Source organism: Ursus maritimus, unplaced genomic scaffold (assembly GCF_017311325.1).
Source record: "Ursus maritimus isolate PB19 unplaced genomic scaffold, ASM1731132v1 scaffold_2, whole genome shotgun sequence".
Classification (NCBI taxonomy): domain Eukaryota; kingdom Metazoa; phylum Chordata; class Mammalia; order Carnivora; family Ursidae; genus Ursus; species Ursus maritimus.
This window is the reverse complement of record NW_024424452.1, coordinates 103,998,297-104,015,484: the sequence shown is the minus strand read 5'-3', so window position 1 is coordinate 104,015,484 and position 17,188 is coordinate 103,998,297. Positions and strand designations below refer to the sequence as shown.

At 56.7% G+C, this 17,188-nt stretch overlaps 1 protein-coding gene across 4 annotated transcripts in view; it reads right to left on the bottom strand.

The window, feature by feature from the left end:
* NFASC (neurofascin) overlaps positions 1 to 17,188 on the bottom strand; it is a 175,868-nt gene that overhangs the window by 30,102 nt on the left and 128,578 nt on the right. For 2 of the 4 annotated variants that reach the window (XM_040636505.1, XM_040636506.1), the window contains exons 8-20: positions 16,071 to 16,182; positions 15,464 to 15,648; positions 14,020 to 14,151; positions 11,701 to 11,844; positions 10,942 to 11,053; positions 10,504 to 10,670; positions 9,873 to 10,020; positions 8,485 to 8,609; positions 7,546 to 7,590; positions 6,181 to 6,282; positions 5,681 to 5,878; positions 4,807 to 4,877; positions 3,318 to 3,540 (exon numbers count right to left, since the gene is read on the bottom strand). In XM_040636505.1, coding sequence (XP_040492439.1) covers positions 3,318 to 3,540; positions 4,807 to 4,877; positions 5,681 to 5,878; positions 6,181 to 6,282; positions 7,546 to 7,590; positions 8,485 to 8,609; positions 9,873 to 10,020; positions 10,504 to 10,670; positions 10,942 to 11,053; positions 11,701 to 11,844; positions 14,020 to 14,151; positions 15,464 to 15,648; positions 16,071 to 16,182 — 1,764 coding nt within the window. Of the gene's footprint in view, positions 1 to 1,294; positions 1,411 to 3,317; positions 3,541 to 4,806; positions 4,878 to 5,680; positions 5,879 to 6,180; positions 6,283 to 7,545; positions 7,591 to 8,026; positions 8,610 to 9,872; positions 10,021 to 10,503; positions 10,671 to 10,941; positions 11,054 to 11,700; positions 11,845 to 14,019; positions 14,152 to 15,463; positions 15,649 to 16,070; positions 16,183 to 17,188 lie in introns of those variants that run through there. The other 2 variants (XM_040636508.1, XM_040636507.1) reach the window with 2 other exon arrangements.

Below are 17,188 nucleotides of genomic sequence, written 5' to 3'. Positions count from 1 at the left end.
CATGGAAAGCTCTCTTCTGGGCTCAAAGGCCACGTCATGTTGAGCTGGATTAGTATGAGTTTAGACCGGCAGTAGGCAGGAGCTGAAAAGGAACACGTTACCCCCGGAAGTCTGAATAGGAGAGTTGATTTAATCCTTTGAAGTCAAACCATTTCTTTTAAAATTGTTTGAAGACCTTTAGAATGGGCTAGGCACACGTCCAGGTCAGTGGACACCAGGCTGCCTGGTGGCAAGAACTTGGATGGGATGGCCTTCCGAAGGTGGTAGTGTTATGGGTAGAGTCAAGAGAGTTTGGGACACAAGGTATGGTTAGCAGTAGGTAAGAAGGCCCAGGTCAGGCTGCCACACCAGCGTCACTTGGGCCTCCAACGGCAAAGGCAGGCGGAGGTCCACACTTAAGAAGGGGACCCAGAGGGAGCTTTAGCCAGAAACATCTCCAGGCAAGTAGGTTAAGGGTGCAAGTCAAGTGCTGGGGAAGAGCTCATTCAAGTGGATACATCCTCTTGCCTTCCTTCCCCTACCTCCCGAATTCACGTCCCCAAAGAGACTGGTCCCCTCCATTCTGCCCCGGTTGTCCACAGCCAACTCCCAGTGACCCCCACGTCACAGAACCTGCAGTGGCCCACGCTTCCAGCCTCTGTCACTTCCCGGACAAGTTTTAAATAAAGGGAGAGCCTGGCATAACCTGGATTTCTCTTCCTTTTGCCTGCCTCAGCTTGCCCTTTCCAAGAGGGCAGACACATGCACAGAAGCTGCCCACAGGCAGGGAGACCAGGAGAAGCCAAGGGCCTTGGCGGTCCGTGCCCTGGGTACTCCGGAGTTGGCTGCGACAACGGGGAAGGTGTTTACGCCTTTTGGTGGCTCTGCCTGTTAGTGAGGGCTTCCTGAAACCGGACTGGGTGAGGCAAGCAGCCCAGCGGGGGCCATTAGGCGAGGGGAGGGGTGTAGCTCAGGGGTGCCTCAACACTGTCCCTAAGATGCACGTGTGTCTGCTTGCACGTGTCTTTGAGCGATACGCAGTGTCAACCCAAACCCACAGCCCTCCGCGTGATTTTCTGCGGAGCAGAACCTCTCAGCGTGTCTCTTGCAGGACACGCCTGGGGATATACACGTAATTTTTTTTCAGGGTGTATTTTTGAACGGCTAACACTAGACATCATCTTCTTGAATCAACTCTGGATCCAACAACAATCCCTAGGATTCCTCCCAAGTAGCCCATGGCCCGCATCTGCTACCCCCTTGCCCTGGTTAGCAAGCTGGGTGGTTAGGCGGGGCTGAGCGCTGGTTTCCTCACTCGGTACTCTCTGAGCTGGCCCTGCACCGTGTCGGGGTAGACGCGGTTCCACTGAAGGCTGATGGCTGTGCTGTTCAGGACTCGGATTTTAACGTCAGTGGGTGCAGCCCTGGGATCTGCAATGCGTTGGGACAGAGAGCTGGTTAAGCAAGCAGGGCTGGCCCCTGGACTCGAGGGTCCCCTCGGACTTGGACTGGTTCTCTGCCAGCTGGTCTCTCACCCCACTCTGGACCCTGGGTACTCCATGAGGGCACGGGGGAAGGCCAGGACAAGAGGGCGGCCGTCTGGGTGGGAAGGATCTGCCTACATGTTTAGAAGGCAGTTATCCGCTATCCTCCCAGCTGGGTAGCCTCCGTCTGCCCCACCATCCCGTGCACTACTCTTCACCACCTGCTCTGTGCCCCAGCCGGCTGCCCTCTCCGGACTGTGTCAGCTGGCCTCCTGTTCACAGGCCACCGGTGGGTTTGCTCAATAGCTAAGGTCAACAGGAGACCCCAGGGCAGGGGTAGAGGGAGGTACCTAGTCCCCTGGCTTCCTGTCTGCGGGGCTGCAGGTGGACAGCATCGCACTTTTCTACCCAAGGTCCTACCCCTTGGTTGTGGGGACTCCCCCGGCCGCTGCCCCTTCAAGGCTCGGAATGTTATACTGGGGTCCTGCTGTTGCTAGCCCTCTGGGTGGTTCCTGATACCTTGCTCTTTTCCCTCGAACCCTGTCCTCCCATTAGAGATAGTCCCCATTGAGTGACACTCGTTTCCTACCAGGACCCTGAAGAAAACTTCAGCCACAGACTGAAGATGCCCTAACTTCCTTCGGGAGGGGATTCTGATCCTCCACTCCCCGAAGAGAGAGAGCTCCCTCCCCTGGGACTGATTCTCGCCTCCATTTTCTGCGCTCCGCTGCAGAAGCAATTCTGGCCCATCCCTCTCGTCCAGCAGAGCACAGGCCGAGGGGGGTCGGCAGGTGCCATGGAAACTGTGGGCGGGTCCATGAAGTCCACGACTAGACACTGCTCATTCCATACTCACCAGCCGGTAGTTCCCGTCCGTCTCCTGCCTGGAAGTGTCTGCCACGACGAGGCAAGGAGCAGGATGGACAGAGAGTCTGCTGATACTATCCGCTTATTCTCGAGTGGGTCCAACCCATAATCACCTCCAGGAAAGTGGTGCATGGGCCCTACTCTTGACCCCAGCATTGGCCTTTGCAACTCCCCAAGACTCTCCTCCTCCCTTCCTTCTGGCCACCCCATCCGCCTACGTGATCTTTTCTTGAATCACCCTGACCAGGACGGGCTCCGCCGACCCTCCCGCTTTGCTCAGCAGTCTACTGAATTGACGTGCTGGGGATAGGGAGGACACCGACATCTTAAAAGCCAGGCATATACTTCCACATACATGCCCAGAATCTTGTTGATTTAGCAAGGCTAGCCTCCAAAGAACCTCTCTTTGTGTGCTCAATTCCAACGGTTAAGGGCAACCCTGGGATGCCAGCGGTAGCTGGTCTGGATCATTCCAGTCTGGGGCTCTGGAGACCTTCTCTAGTTCTCGAGGTTTCCCCTGGGGAGCCAGGGAGGAGTCTGTGGCCCTGCTTCCTGTGGGGGAGTCTAATTATGGCTCTTTGGGAGGGAGAGTCCTGGAGGCTTGGCACTAGCAAGGCTTGGCACTGAGGTAGATTAGAAGGCCTGGCTTCTGTTTTCAAGCCTGACATTTGCTATTGTGTAGTATTGACAAGGGTTTTCCCTTGCAGGGCCTCAGTTTTCATATCCATAAAATGGGAGTATTAGACCAGGTGATGATGTTCAGCAATTCTAACTAGCACTCGGGTGATGACATTGCCGCTCTTGACATTATCGGGGGCCTGTTTGCCCGAGGTTACCACAGGGGATTTCTCTTTCCTGGGAACCGACTGTCCTCCCAGGATGTTCTTGGAAGTCCCATGACCCACCCCGAGGTTCCTGGTTTGTGAGGCTGGCTTCGTGCAGCCCTGCTGTGAGGATCCTTGCTTGGGGACGGGGGAGGGTACTCACAATCTTCCCCGGAGTAACCGATGACAGTGTTGGGCTCAGGGCCCTTCCCGAAGTCATTTTCGGCCTGGACTCGGATCTCATAGGGCACGTAGACGGGGGTCTGCCCCACCACGTAGCGGGAGCCCCATACTGTGACGTTGTTCCACGTCTCTCGGGTTTCTCTCCTCCGCCACTTGACGATGTATCGCAGGTTGGGGCCAAAGGCGGAGGTGGCGTTCATGGGCTGAGCAGGGAGAGATCAAGGGCAGGGGTGGAGTGCAGACCCACCCACAGCCTGCACTCTCCTTCTGTGCCAGGCACCCTGCCCCGATCTGCCCCTCACTGGCCCCCTTGTGGCACTGGGAGAGCGTGCCACCCTCACACCAAGTCCCCCAAAGCCCAGAGTCTTATGAATTCAGCAACATGTAGATTTTCCGTGACAAAGGCTTCACCCAAGACCTAGTCACTCTCACTCCCAGAGCCACCCACATTTGCAAGTACACAGGGAACCAAAGCTTAATTTTCAACAGGACTCTCCTGTGACCGAGTGGTAAGCAGAACAAAACAAGAGAATCGTAGAACATTCTCTAACGGAGAGGGATGAGTTTTGGTTTAGCCACAGCATGCCCGCTGCCAATGAACTCAAAAGTCCGGAACTGGCTTGGGTTCTACGGAATCTATGTGTGACTGTCCTGCCTGCCCAGCAGCTAAGGGTGGGTGCAACTCTGTTCCTCGTTCCCTAAGGGCCTGGTCCAGGAAGCAGTCCCCTGTAGGGCTGGAGACCAAGAGCCGGTCCTTGCAAGGTCCTGAAGATGAGCCCCAAGGTCTTGAATCTGGACTCGGCCCAGCTGCCCAGGCTGCTGTGAGAGCAGCCCTCAGAAAGATGGGGACAGCCGTGATCCCACACGCCTGTATCTCCCTGCTTGTTACTCGTGGCGACAGCACAGAAATGTTAATATTTCCATGGCTGAATGTGCATCTCTCAGACTTGGAAGTGGTTTGGAAAAAAACCCCGCATGTCTCAATTTTGGTTTGGAAAACATAGTGAGCCAAGATGAAGATGGGATTTTTTCAATCCTGGCCCGGAGAGAAGCTTCTGTGCCCTCTCATTCATTCCTGGACTAAAAGAAAGCCTGCAGTCAAAGCAGCTCGGGCACTGGTCTCCCCTCCACCCCCAACCATCTCTGGTGGGAGTACTCCAGAACACACCAACACTGGGCACCGACGTTCAGGCTAAATCTTTTCTAGACCCCTCCTTCTCCTAGAGAAGTCCATTTTCGTTTGCTCATCCTCTCTCTGATTTTGCCAGACTAGCTATGTTCCTTGGTCACCTCTGCTCCTGTCTTCTGTCTGAAATCTTGCTCTTAGACAATGTTCCTGTTTGGCCCCTGGATGTCCAGTGCAGGGAGCGGCCTTGGGGTCTCAGGGGTGTAAAGAACAAAAGGGCTCTCAGGTGCTCAAGGCCAAGCGAGCGGGTCCATTGAGAGGTGGGCTGGGAAAGGACCCTTACCGTCCATGTGATCTCCATGTTGTTCTTTCTGGTGCCTTCTCCCTTCACGTCGGCGGGATTGGACTCGGGGGCTGGAACCCAAGGGGATGCAACGTTCAGGTCCGATGTGTGTTACGGGCACAGCGAGCCACCTCTCCCCCTCCCAGCCTTCTGTGGCCGTCTTTCCTCAGCGTCTCTCTGCACACTGTCCCTCAGGCAACCGAACTCACTGTGCGGTTTTCTCATGAGGAAGATGTGCCTTCCTAGCTAAGACTGAACCTCCCCCACCCCCACCAAGCAGGGCTAATTTCTTTTGAATTTTAATCCCTCACTAGACAGCATTTGTCATAAGGCTTGCCATACTTCGGATGGGCCCGACAGCCAACTCAATGTGGATTATCCCCGTCATGGATTATCCACTAAAGAAGTTGAATACCAGACTGGTTTATCCCTGGCATTCAACGTTTTGGGGGAGCAGCTCCACTCTCAATGAGCTGGTGTATTTTCAGAAATCTAAACATTACCCAAGCGTGAGAGGAAAAGAAATCTGACATAACACCAGATTATACATTTCTACTGCAAGTCGCTGTCGTAGCACTTCCCTTTAAAGCAGACGATCAAGAATTATTAAGGATATTAGTAATAATAACCAGAGTTAGCATTTACTGGGTGCTTACGATATGCCAGGCATCACAGTAGGTACCCAAACCGCATTTTCAAACTGCCCTGTGATGGAGGCGGTGATGCTATCATTCCCCGTCTCACAGCTGAGGAAGTCCAGCCTTGGACAGGATAAGTGACCTGCCATGTTCACGTGACCAGGAACGGGGGGAGCTCAGCGTGGCCTCGGGGCACCAGGGTTCAGCACCTTGGCCGTCAGCTCTCGGGTACTCACGTGCCCCGCTGGTCCGGTAGCGCTCAGAGGGGAGGCTGGGGTGGCTGCTGCCCACCTCGTTGATGGCGATGACGCGGAACTGGTAGTTGACATACGGGGACAGCTGGAGGACGGCGGAGTTGACACTGCCCGGGAACTTGGAATGGTCATGCCAGACCCCGGGCTGGAACTGGTCCTCTTCAAACTGGACGACGTAGTCTGAGTGGGCAAGGAAGACAGCACTGTTTGGGAGCCGAGGTGGCTGAGTTCTCGGACGTACTCCTGCGTGGTTGCCACTAGTCCTTACACTCTCCCTTGGGTAGACCAAGGCACAGGGAGAGTTCCTCCCCAGACACTGAGAAGGGAACAAGGCCTGCGTGTGCTCTGTGAAGAGCCTGGGGCACACGTCAGGTGAGGTGGAAGCGGGACCAGAAACCGGGGCAAGGCCTCCGGCTGCTACTGGAAACCAGGCTGCCATCCATCCCTCTTTTCTGGATTGGAGCGCAGGGCCCCTGGCTGACCTGTGATGGGGCTGTTGTTATCATCCCCTGGGATCCAGGTCAGCCTCACGCTCCTCTCGGCCAGGTCCGTGAGCTCCAGGTCCCGGGGTCGGTCTGGCCGTCCTGGCAGCAAAGGGAGAAGACACCACGCGGGGCTCCCCAGTTAGAGCCAGCCCGTCCCTGCGCCGGCCCCAGCCTTGGACCCTGTCCTACAACAGGTCCCTGACAGGCCGGGGTCAGCACCCGCAGGCACCAGCCCTAGCCTGCCTGGAAGGGTCGGCAAAGGGACCAGCCCATTCCCTCAGGGGGCTGAGGAAGAATGAAGAGGGGACTTCAAGTTCCACCACCCCAAAACAGCATGAAAGGATGTAGGGCACCGAGAGAACAGGGAGCAACCCATCCCATCTCTGTGGCTATTCTTAGGGGTGAGCATTTGGAAAATGTGCCCTTTTCATGAGACCCATGCTTGCCGCCTGTAGGGAAACTGGTGAGCAAGTGTGGGATTTGGTCTCATTTTCTCGGGATAATTACCTTCTACTCTGTGTGCCAAGGCTCTGAGGGGACAGGAGCCCAGGAGGGTGTTGGAGAGCTGAGCAAGGCGGCCCGGTTAGGAGCGTGGGAGGGACAAAGGCAGAGGACCAGGCCAGGGTGGGGATAGGGACTTAGTCTAGAGTTTCAGTGACAGACAGCAGGGCAGAGGAGCCCCCAACAAGAGTCCAAACAGGGCTGGGGCGGCACCTTCAGGGGCCCCAGTCTCACTGGAGTTCCTCTGTGTGTGTAAGGGCCATCCTGGCCTGGGGATAAAGCCACCTCACTGCGGCCTGGTGGGGTACGTGGGCTGTCTCCCCATCCTGGCTGCTTGAACCAGTTATTTCGGTACTCTGGCTGGTTACTGGGAGGATCTGGGAGGGGGGTTGCAGGAGCCCACATTTGTGTCTGTGTGCGCGCATGCGGATGCAGACTGGGAAGGTGTGCAGCAGGCAGGTGGGGGAGGCTGCCAACGAGACGGGCCTCTGGGTAATTTGAAGTGAGTGGGCCTTTCCCGACTGGACCCTCCCTACTTCTGAGGCCAGAGCTGGGGGGAGAGAACAGGCCCCCACAAGGAAGTGGGGAGTGTGGCCAGAAGGAAGGGATGGGGTGGAACAGCAGCCGACGGCTTCCAAGCCCAACCTAGGGAAGGTGCAGGAAGCCGGGAGTGGGGCTGGGGCAGGGCTGCAGGGTGGGGGGCGGGGCCCTTGAAAGGAATCGGGTTTGGCAGTGACTGGGGACTGTTACCCACCTGCCTCCGCCCGGCACGGCCTGCCTGCAGCACTTTCCTCCTCCGACCCCACCCGCCAGCTACCGAGAGTGGGCTTTGGCAGGGGTCCTGTGATTAGTATGAATTACCTTTGGGCAGGGCAGCCAAACGGTTAGTTGGAGTGGCCTGATCAGCTGCAAAGGTAAGACGGGTTATCCAGGTTAGCAAGTTATCCGGGGTTACAGGTGTTCTAGAAGGACGGGGAGAGGTGGCCGAGGGTTAAACAGCTGCCCTGGGTGGAGGTGTTCTGGGCACAGCTTCACCTTCGCTTCCATGAAGACCCCCCCGTGCTTCCTCCATGGCTGGCAGGGTGGAGGGCGGATTGTCTCCTTCCCCTCCCAATGCCACCATGTGCCTGGGACCACCATCCCCAGGGACCATGAGTTGCCACCCCCGGAGGGACAGAGTGGACCAACAGTAATGGCGATAGGGTGCCCAGACAGAAGACAGAGCTGACGCGGGGACATGAGGGCATGTGTTTCCCTGGACAGGAAAGGCTATCTTCCCCTGGGGTCTGGATGGCTCAGTATTTATGGTCTGGCTTAGACATAGGGCAGAGCATGATGGGATCAGTTTGCTAAGTGCAGAGCGCTCACTCTATAAAATCCCCTCAGGAAACAGGAGCCGCGTGGGAGGGGGAGGGAGGCTAGCCGAAGGCGTTGGCAGGACAAACTCAAAATGCAGTCTGGCTTCAAAGATGGATTGTTTTAACTGGTACAGAGGTAAAAGCGATCACAAGCAGCACCCCCTGTCCACCTTCCCTCTCTCGTTCAAGTGCCCATCCGTTGAGAGTTTAGGAGAGTAACGATTCCACCCAGAGGTAAGGTGTCCGGCACAGCTTGCTGGGAAAGGAGCGGCTTCCTAACCCTTCCATCGAAGGGCGGGAGATCACCATGCTTGCCCAGCCCGCTGACCGCAGGCGATGGCCTGGGACCTGTCCTGGGGCCTGTCCAGCGCCCACTGCTTCTCTGGCCTCGGGAAGGGCTGGGACGGGGGAGGTCACAGCACACGTGAGCAGTGGCAGTTACCTAGCACAGTAAGGTAGGCCTTGGCCAGGTCCTGGTCCAGCTCGGTGCTGGCGATGCAGGTGTAGCTGCCCTGGTCCCGCTCGGCCACCCCGAAGATGGTCAGGGAGTCGTCTTCCTTCTTCATTCTGCAGGGGCACCAGGAGGGGTTGGGAGGAGGGTGAGTGGGGTGACAGTGGGGCAGGGGGAGCTCTGGGCACTGCCTGCTTTCTCCTTTGGAGTGGGGATGGCGAGTGAGAGGGAAGCATCACAGGCTGGGCTGGACAGCCATAGCCCCTGGCAGGGGACATGAGGCTCCCTCCCAGTGCTTTGAGAGGGGCCTGGTCTTCACCGATAGCTGGAGCACTTCGGGGCTTGAAGGAGGGTAAAAGGCAAGCGGGTCAAGCAGAAGTGGCTCTGAGCCACGTTCCGTGTCCTCCAACTCCCTAGTGTCTATTCTCTGTGCCCTTCTGATGCCGTGCTCCCCTCCCGAATGAGGGCACAGTTAGGTCCACCCCCAAAAGGCAGGCTGGTGTCCCTCCTCTTCCCCTAGTTCCAGCTCTCCCTTCATCCCAGACCAGTCTGTGCACTGGGCTCAGAACAGGTGTCCTGGCTTCTCTGGACTCTTTCCTGCGGAGGGAGGTGGGCACCACAGAGCAGAGTGGGCTGGGAAAGCTGTGGGCGCCCACTGAGGGCACGGATGCCTATGCCTACCTGCAGGGTGCACCCCTGGAAAAGTCAGATGGTTGTGCCAACAGCTGCTGCCTCTGTCTGGCCTCGGGACCCTGCACCACCCCCTAAGATGTTACGGGCTACAACAAAGAGCCCTGTGGAGGGAGAGGCTCGGACCAGCCCTCCCCGTCCCTGACTGCACATTAGAGACACCCGTCGGTACTTTTAGATACTATCGATGCCTCCCCTCACCCCCACACCACTTAAATCTGGACAAGGGAGCCGGTGTGGTCTAGTAAAAGCGGTCCAGGTGCCCACCTGCTGAGACTGCCCCACTAACACCCTAGTGGCAGGCAGCTCGGGCCAGCCCTGCCTTCTGCTGGAGAACAGGGGCACTGCAAGCGGGGCTGAAGATGGAGCCCCAGGGGACCTCGTAGCAGAAGAGGAAGGGAGGAGGGGTGCATAGGGAGGGAGAAAAGGGGTGAGGGGAGAGGGAGAGAGAAGGAGGGAAGAGAGAAAGGAGTGGGAAAAAGAGAAGAGATAGAGAAGAGGGGGAAAGAGGCAGAGAGCACACGGGGTGGGGGAGACACTGGCGCTGTCACCCCCTCCGCAGCAGTTCCTGAGGGACACGCATGATGCAGGCTCCCTGTCCTCAGGTTCCCTCAATGTGTCATCGAGGGCAAGAAGGCAGAAAATGGGCCCAGACTCGCACCAGGAAGAGAGAAGGAAGGAATAGAAACCTGTTTCCGATGTAGAGAGGCTCATCGTCCTTCAGCCAGGCGACTGTGAGCTTCAGGGAGGGGTCGTGCTTCACCCGACACTCCAGCTGCACCGTGGTGCCCCTTTTGGCCACCTGGTCCTCAGGCATCCGGAAGATCCTGGTGGGGTCTGTGGAGAAGCCGAGGGAGCTCGTCGTTGGTGTGGCCTCTGCCCACCTCTCCACATGGCCACATGGCATGACAGGCATGAAAGGTGAGACGGACCACGGAAGGTGGCAGAAATAACATTCAGTTATATGAATGGTGGCGGGGGGCTGGTGTGGGCGATTCCAAGGAGGAAACAACCCCCAAGTCCTTTCTCTCTGGCTTGGGAATCTATGATGCCCTTCCTGGGGTGGTGGGGGTTGCTGGTGGGGGTCTCAGGCTTCCCTCTCTAATCCCACATGGACCGGGCTGAACAGGACTCCGTGCTCCCAGCACCCAGGCCAGCTGGAAGCCCTGTGAGGACACAGGGGCCCACGGGTGGGCCCCATTAGGGAATCGACAGGATGTGTGGTGTGTTTTCAAAGGGAATGGCGCACGGGTATCACTTTGAGGAGACGGCTTCCTTGCCTGCCCCACCCCGCCCTCTCCCTACCAACCTCTCCTTTACCTTTGACCTCCAGGCGGACCTGGTTTTCAGCTTTGCCCAGGATGTTGGTGGCGACACAGGTGTAGATGCCTTGGTCCTCTTTGCGGATCATCTCGATTTCGAGACTGCCGTTCTCGTAGACGTGGTAGTTACCACCATCCAGGTTACTTCCCTGCCCGTTCTTAAACCTCACAACAGAGCAGCGGAACACACAGCGCACTGAGAGAGGACTGGCCCCTGCAAGCAGGGCTCTGCCTCCCACTGCTGGGTGGCCCTGGCAAGTCTCTGGCCCTCTCTGGGCTTCGGTTTTCGTCTCTGCACAATAAGGGGGCTGACTTCGATGATGGGCCAACTTTCTCCCAGTTCCGACCCTATAAGGTTGCCTCATCTCACTGAGTACCTATTTTAGGCCAGAGGGGAATGAGGACCCCCGCGGGGGCCTGGTCTCCTGGAACTTACCATCGGAGTGTGGGGATAGGGGACCCAAAGAACGGGCAGTCCAGCCGTGTCCGGTTGTACAGGATCACCCTAATGAGTTGGTTTCGGGGCGACAGCATCCGGGGTGGCACGTCTGCAATGCCCAGAGAACGGACCTTGGTTGGGGGGGCCTAGTTCCTCCAGTCCCCCCCTACACCCTGGATCTTCCATGTGCCCTGGCAGCACAGCAGCTTTCCAAGCACCCCCAATCCTTCCTCCATCACCTCCCTCCTTTAAGAAGCCTCCCAGGGTTACGGGAGGGAAGAGGAAGCTTATCCATCTGCCCTCAACCTACCCTACGTGCAATCCAGCTTTTGCAAGGGGTCTCCCAGATTATCCAGCAGGTTCTGAAGCTGCCCCTCCACCACCCTAAGGCATCTCCTAGCTGTCCCTGCTCTCTTCCTGATCTAGGGGTGACCCTAGTACTCAGAACCACTTCTCACCCTGGGGCCACTGAGAATGCAGGCAGAGTTGGCCTGGCTATGTGGAGGGGGTGAGACAGGCCCCTCCCCCTCCTCTGGAGACCCGATCCTAGTATAGAATTGACTGTCTGCACACCCAGCTCCATGGAGCTGAAGTTCCCCATCCTCCCCGGCAAATTCATCTTCAGTCTCCATGCTTCCTCCGTCCCATGCTCTCCTACCCACCCAGCCTGGCTGACCTCCAGAGGAGAAAGTGGGCCCAGGACAGGAGCAAGCCCCAGGGAGGCTCCACCGTGGCTGAGCGGAGGGGAGCTCTCACCCAGCACGCTGACGAAGGCGTTGGCCAGCAGGTAGCCGTGCTCGTTGGAGGTGTTGCACTGGTACACAGCCCTGCTGCTGATCTGGGTGTCCCGGAAGATGATGGTGTCCCCGGCCACCTCACGGTTTGGGTTGCGTGGTGCCGCTGCAGACAGGAAAGACTGTCCTTGTGAGAAACGGGAAGGGCAGGGTGGAGGGCACTTGGGGCTCCGGCCAGGGCTTCCTAAGACGACTGGGTGCTGTGGAAGATGCAGCCCTGGGTGGCCCCCAGAAGACCCAGCTTCCAGCTCCATTGCTGCCTAGCTGTGTGACTTCGGGCCCATCATCAAACCTACTGGGGCTTGTTTCTCAGTCTGTCCAATGGGACTGTGAATCCCTGCTGGACCTATGTAACAGCTGGGCACGTGTGGTTGAGAGCATAAGCCGTGGCAACAGAAGAGGGTCTGAATTCCAGCCACATCACCTGCCGCGTCATTCAGCTCCTCTAGGCTCCAGCAGCCTCGTGTGCAGAATGGGGACTACATATCACCTTGTGGGGTGCTTATGAGGATAACCTGAGATTTTAATGCATGTCTAACGTCATCAGCAGAGGCCCGGCACACACCGATTACTATTGTTGTTATTATTTTAACCCATTCTGCATACACTTAAATGTGTTGAAAAAGAAAAGAAATATACAACTGAATGAGACCTGCCACCCTCCCATCCTCAGAGCAGAGCATTCTTCAAACATTCACAGTTAGACCCGTAAGTCAATGCTTGCTGAAACTGAACGAGTCCTTAAATTTGCCAAGGCTACCTGATTGTCCCAAGAAATGTATCCTAAACTGAGAGAGGATATTTCCTCCCATAGCTCTTTGAGTATGCCTGGCTTGGGGTGCAGAGGGCAGAGGCTGGGGAGTGGCCGTGGGGTCTCAGTCCTGTTCACACGTCAATCTGGGACTGGAACAAATCAATAAATCTGAGCCTCATTTCCTTCATTTATCAAGTGGGGGAGAATTATTCCCATCCTTCCCCTACTCCGAGGAGCTCAGAATGATAATGAGCTGTATAAATAAAGTTTTCTAGAAATGTAAAGAGTTGCCACTTTTTTCCTCTTTCACTCGAAGGTGACTTTCCTCTGTAAGGTTTCTGGACTGAGCCAGCTGACTTGGCTTGGATGGTCTGTGAACTCATCCAAGATCGCTCAGACCTATAGCGGCAGTGGGCAGAGGACCACCTCAGGTCTGGCCCCTGAGGCGCCACTCTGCGGATAGCAAGTCGAGCCCGGAACCGGGGAATCAGCAGGAGGTAAATGAAGACGAGGTCAGCATCCTTATCACCCATCCCCAAGCCCCCACTCAGCAAAAAGGCACGAAGAAGTCCACGCCAGCAACTTCAACACTTCCTTCCCTGGCAATTCTCATGGAGCCAACTTTCTTTTCAGCCACTCCCCTTAAGTGACAGGTGACCTTTCCAGGGCCAAGGCCCAGCTGCAAGTCCGGGGCTCTGCGTGTATTCAGTGGTGCTGTGGAGTCTGCTGCCTTTGTCTGCCTTGTTCCCAGAGTGCTGTCATGACAGGGAGAACAGCAGAGGGCAGGCAACGTCCATATCTCTGCTTATGCCCAGGGCAAGGATGTGGACTGGGAGGGAGCTGTGTGCTTAGCAACAGACTGTGCAGGGGTACGGCATTCTCACAAAGACCCACAAGGACATTTTATAAAGTAAATGCGACCGGAGAGACTATGATGGGAAAACCTGACCAAGAGCCCTGACCGGAAGGGGCCCTAGAGTCACCTACTCCAGCCAGTGGGCAGCACTCAATTTCCCCAAATCTGGGCATGCCCAGGAATGGCATCTGTGCGTCTCTGCGCTCAGAGGGAAGTTCCTCCTCCTACCCAGCCTGGCTCTCATTTTGCCCTCAGCAGAGTGCGGGGCCGGGGTAACTAATGACAGCGGGTTACTGAGTTCTGCTCTACCTTCCACGCCCCACCCCCACTAGGAGGGCGGCTCTCTGCAGACACAGCCGCAGTCCCCAGACCTTGAATGGGGCTGTGTCGTTGTTTAGGGCAGAAAGCAAGATTCAAGAAAAACCCAAGGGAGTTTTATGCTCCCTAAATATGGGAACATCAGCACAGGTTTCCTGTTCTCTCATACACAGATGAGGCAGGTTTCCTGCCTCTTGAGATGTCCAAAGAGCTGGGATGGTCCAGAAGCAGTGGCCAAGGGGCTGTTCTTTAACTTCATCCTGTACACCTGGGGCTGGGCCCTAGGGAAGGGGACCTGGAGCCTCTGAGAGGAGACGCAGCAGTGTCAGGTGGGACAATGGCTTGTTACTTACATTGTAGAGGTTCCCCATTTACCATCCACTGGACAGTGGGCTTGGGGTTCCCATTGGCTCGACACACCAGTCTCCCGTCCTCGCCAGGAGCCAGGATAAGGTTCTTGGGTTCGTCTAGCCAGTAGGGAGCCGCTGGAAGATGAGCAGAGAGCAGCGGAGTTAGACGGCTCGGGGCAGGCAGGAGACACCAGACCGACTCCCGCCAGGAAGGCAGGAGCCCCTGAGCACCAGCTCCAGCCCCTCACCCCCTGCCCGGGGCTCATCCTCACGGGGTGACTCAGGCCAGCCTGCCTTTGGTCGGCTTGTCTCCATAGATGCTGCCCGCTCTATTTTGAGTTCACAGAACAATAGTTCTAAACTGGGGCTGCTCGTTAGAATCCTCTGAAGAGCTTTGAACAAACAGGGACACTGGGGCCTGTCTTAGACCTACTAAATTCGAATCCTCAGGGGAGGCTGGGGCAGCGGATGCTTTTAGAGCCCCACAGGTGTTCCTGACGAGCACCCAAGGGCAACAGCTGGGCAGTTGGTAAAGCGCTCCCGGGGCTGGCCCCCCTGGATTCTGCTGTGCTTGCTGTGACGTCAGACCATTTAGAGAAGGCCTCATATTCACTCTTAGGCATTGGGCTTTGGTTACAGCAGAGCCGGCTATCCCCTCCAGTTGTGAATATGGGGATACATGGGCTTTTTTCCTGAGAAGTTCCTGTGGATCAGATTCGCAAAGATCTTGAGACCCCCCAAAAGGTTAAGAACCCCTGGTCTGAGTGTGGTGCTAAAACCAAAGTTATAAGGTCAACTGAGCATATGCTTCGAAAGTTCTTGCACTCTTGGTGTCAGACCTCATTGTCCCCATCATCTGGTCAGTCCCAGGCTGAGGAGGGGCTGGTGCACCCCACCACCCACGGCCAGGACCCACAAAGGCACGTGCTCTATTGCCTGCAACAGCTCAGATGGGCCATCGGCGCTGTGGAGGGAGGGAAGTGATTTTTTTAAAGAATAATTTGTGCCTTGATGACTCCCCATTTTTAAGAAAGAACCATGCACAAGTACACAGACAGCACAGGGCTAAGACGACACACCGTGAACGGGAATGCAAAATGAGAGAAAGAAAAGGTGCTTTGTGAAATCCGAATGGCCCATGGGGGTACATTCATCTGTGGAGGGAGCCCCAGGCACCACAGAGAGGTAGGGGATGGTCAGGGTGGATCTCCTTCCCCTCATACCCAACGTGTACACACACACACACACACACTCTCTCTCTCTCTCTCTCTCTCTCTCTCTCATATCCAGGGGGTGACGCTATCCCGGGCTGGTCACTACTGCCATTAACTGGTGTGCTCTTGGGTCTCCCCTACTCACCCTGCCCCTCCTCCACCCACAGAGGGAAAGGTGGTCGTGGCGTGTGGGGCTGGCAAAATCATCATAATGAGAAATACACACAACGTACCCTTTACTCTCACCGAGATCGTGTGCCGGATGCTGCCCATCTTGTTGGAGGCCAGGCAGAAATACTCCCCAGAGTCCTCCTCGGAGACGTTGGTGATACGTAGAGCCTTGTTGAAGTTCTCAAACTTGGCCTTGTCAGATGGGAGGTCCCCACCCTTCTTGTACCATGCGATGTCTGGTGTTGGGCTGGGAGAGGGACCAAGTGGGACACAAGAATTAATACCAACTGCAGCCCTGCTGTTCTTCTGCAGAGCCTGGGACATGCAGGTGTCCTTGGTGTACATGGACCCAGAAGGACACACGTCCTCTGAGAGCAGACCTCTCCTTTACGGAGCGGATGCTCGGCCACAGAGCACTGAGGGGCTACTGTAAAGTCACACGGGGTTCGAACACATGTGCAGGAAGCCAACCGGTCTCCTTTCCTCATCCGTTACCCATAAAAGAGACAGCCAGAATGGGATGGGAATGATGATGCTTTGCAAAGGACTTGCTAGGGGCTGTCTGTGTCTTTTTGGCCCCCTAAACTGTGGCAAGAAGGGAGCCCGTGCGAATTCCCACCCCCTGTCCTCCAGGAGAGGGAGCAAAGCAGGGGTGCGAGCCGTACGTACACCCCGGAGGCGATGCACTCCAGGAGGAGATCCATGCCACGCAGCACCATCTGACTGCTCGCCGTGCCCTGGGGGTACATGAAGCTGGGCGTTCTTTCTGCAACTCCTCGTGCTGAAATAGGATAGAAGAAGCTCTCATGAGCCTTCTGCCCAGAGCTGACCCAGCTGGGCCCTAGTGGTCAGGCTAGAAAGAAGTGTCATCACTCCCCCTACTTACCCCCTTACCCTCAGAGGCACCAAGCCCCAGACCCTCCCCGCTGAAACCCCCCCCAAGGGCTGGGGCATCATTAAGAGAGGTGTGTTAGGAAGCGCGGGGCTCCCCGGCCCCATTGGCACGTGTGTGAGCAGCTCTAAGTTCTGAAAGGATCTGCCAAGAGGAGTCCAGCTTCCTCCCCGGTTCAGTAAACCCCGCCTTCCTGGGAAAGGAGGAGGGGGTTGCCCGAGCAGTGAGAGGTTTATCCCCTGAGTATCTTGAGTGGGGACCCCAGAGACCAATGTGGTGGCCCCCCCGGGAGGCCGTCTCAGCAGCAGAGGATGAACAAGAAGGCACGTACTGGGGCCACAGGACAGACAACCTGCTCTTTGGGACCCTGGAGACAAGGAGCTGGGATGAAGCCGCAGAGACCCAGAGGAACAGTCAGAGATGCAGGAACATTATTAATGGTTTAGCAAACACATGGAGAGACTGAACGAGCAGAGATGACAGGAAGTCACTCTGGGGCCAAGACCATTCTGCTTCCTCACTAATGACTCTGGAAGGGGGCTGGGGGGAGGGTGTTAATTGGATGTGAGAGACTGGAGGAGGGGGAGTGGAAAGTGGCGGCCAAGATGGGGGAGGTGATCTACAATTCAACTAGGCTGGAGAAGCCACGCCCGCAACAGCGACAAGCATGCGGGATTTGAGGGCCGGGTGGCTCAGAGAGAGGCTGTTCGGCTGTGGACGGGGTCATGCAAGTCTGGGCGCACCCCCAGCATGGCAGACCCCACCTTACCTGCGCCTCACCTCTCCTGGGGAGCTCTTTGCACAGATCTATGGACATGGGTAAGACGGAAGGGAGAAGAGTGAGGGTTTTCCAACCAGGAGCCCCAAGGCAAAGGGAAGCTGGAGGAGACACCCC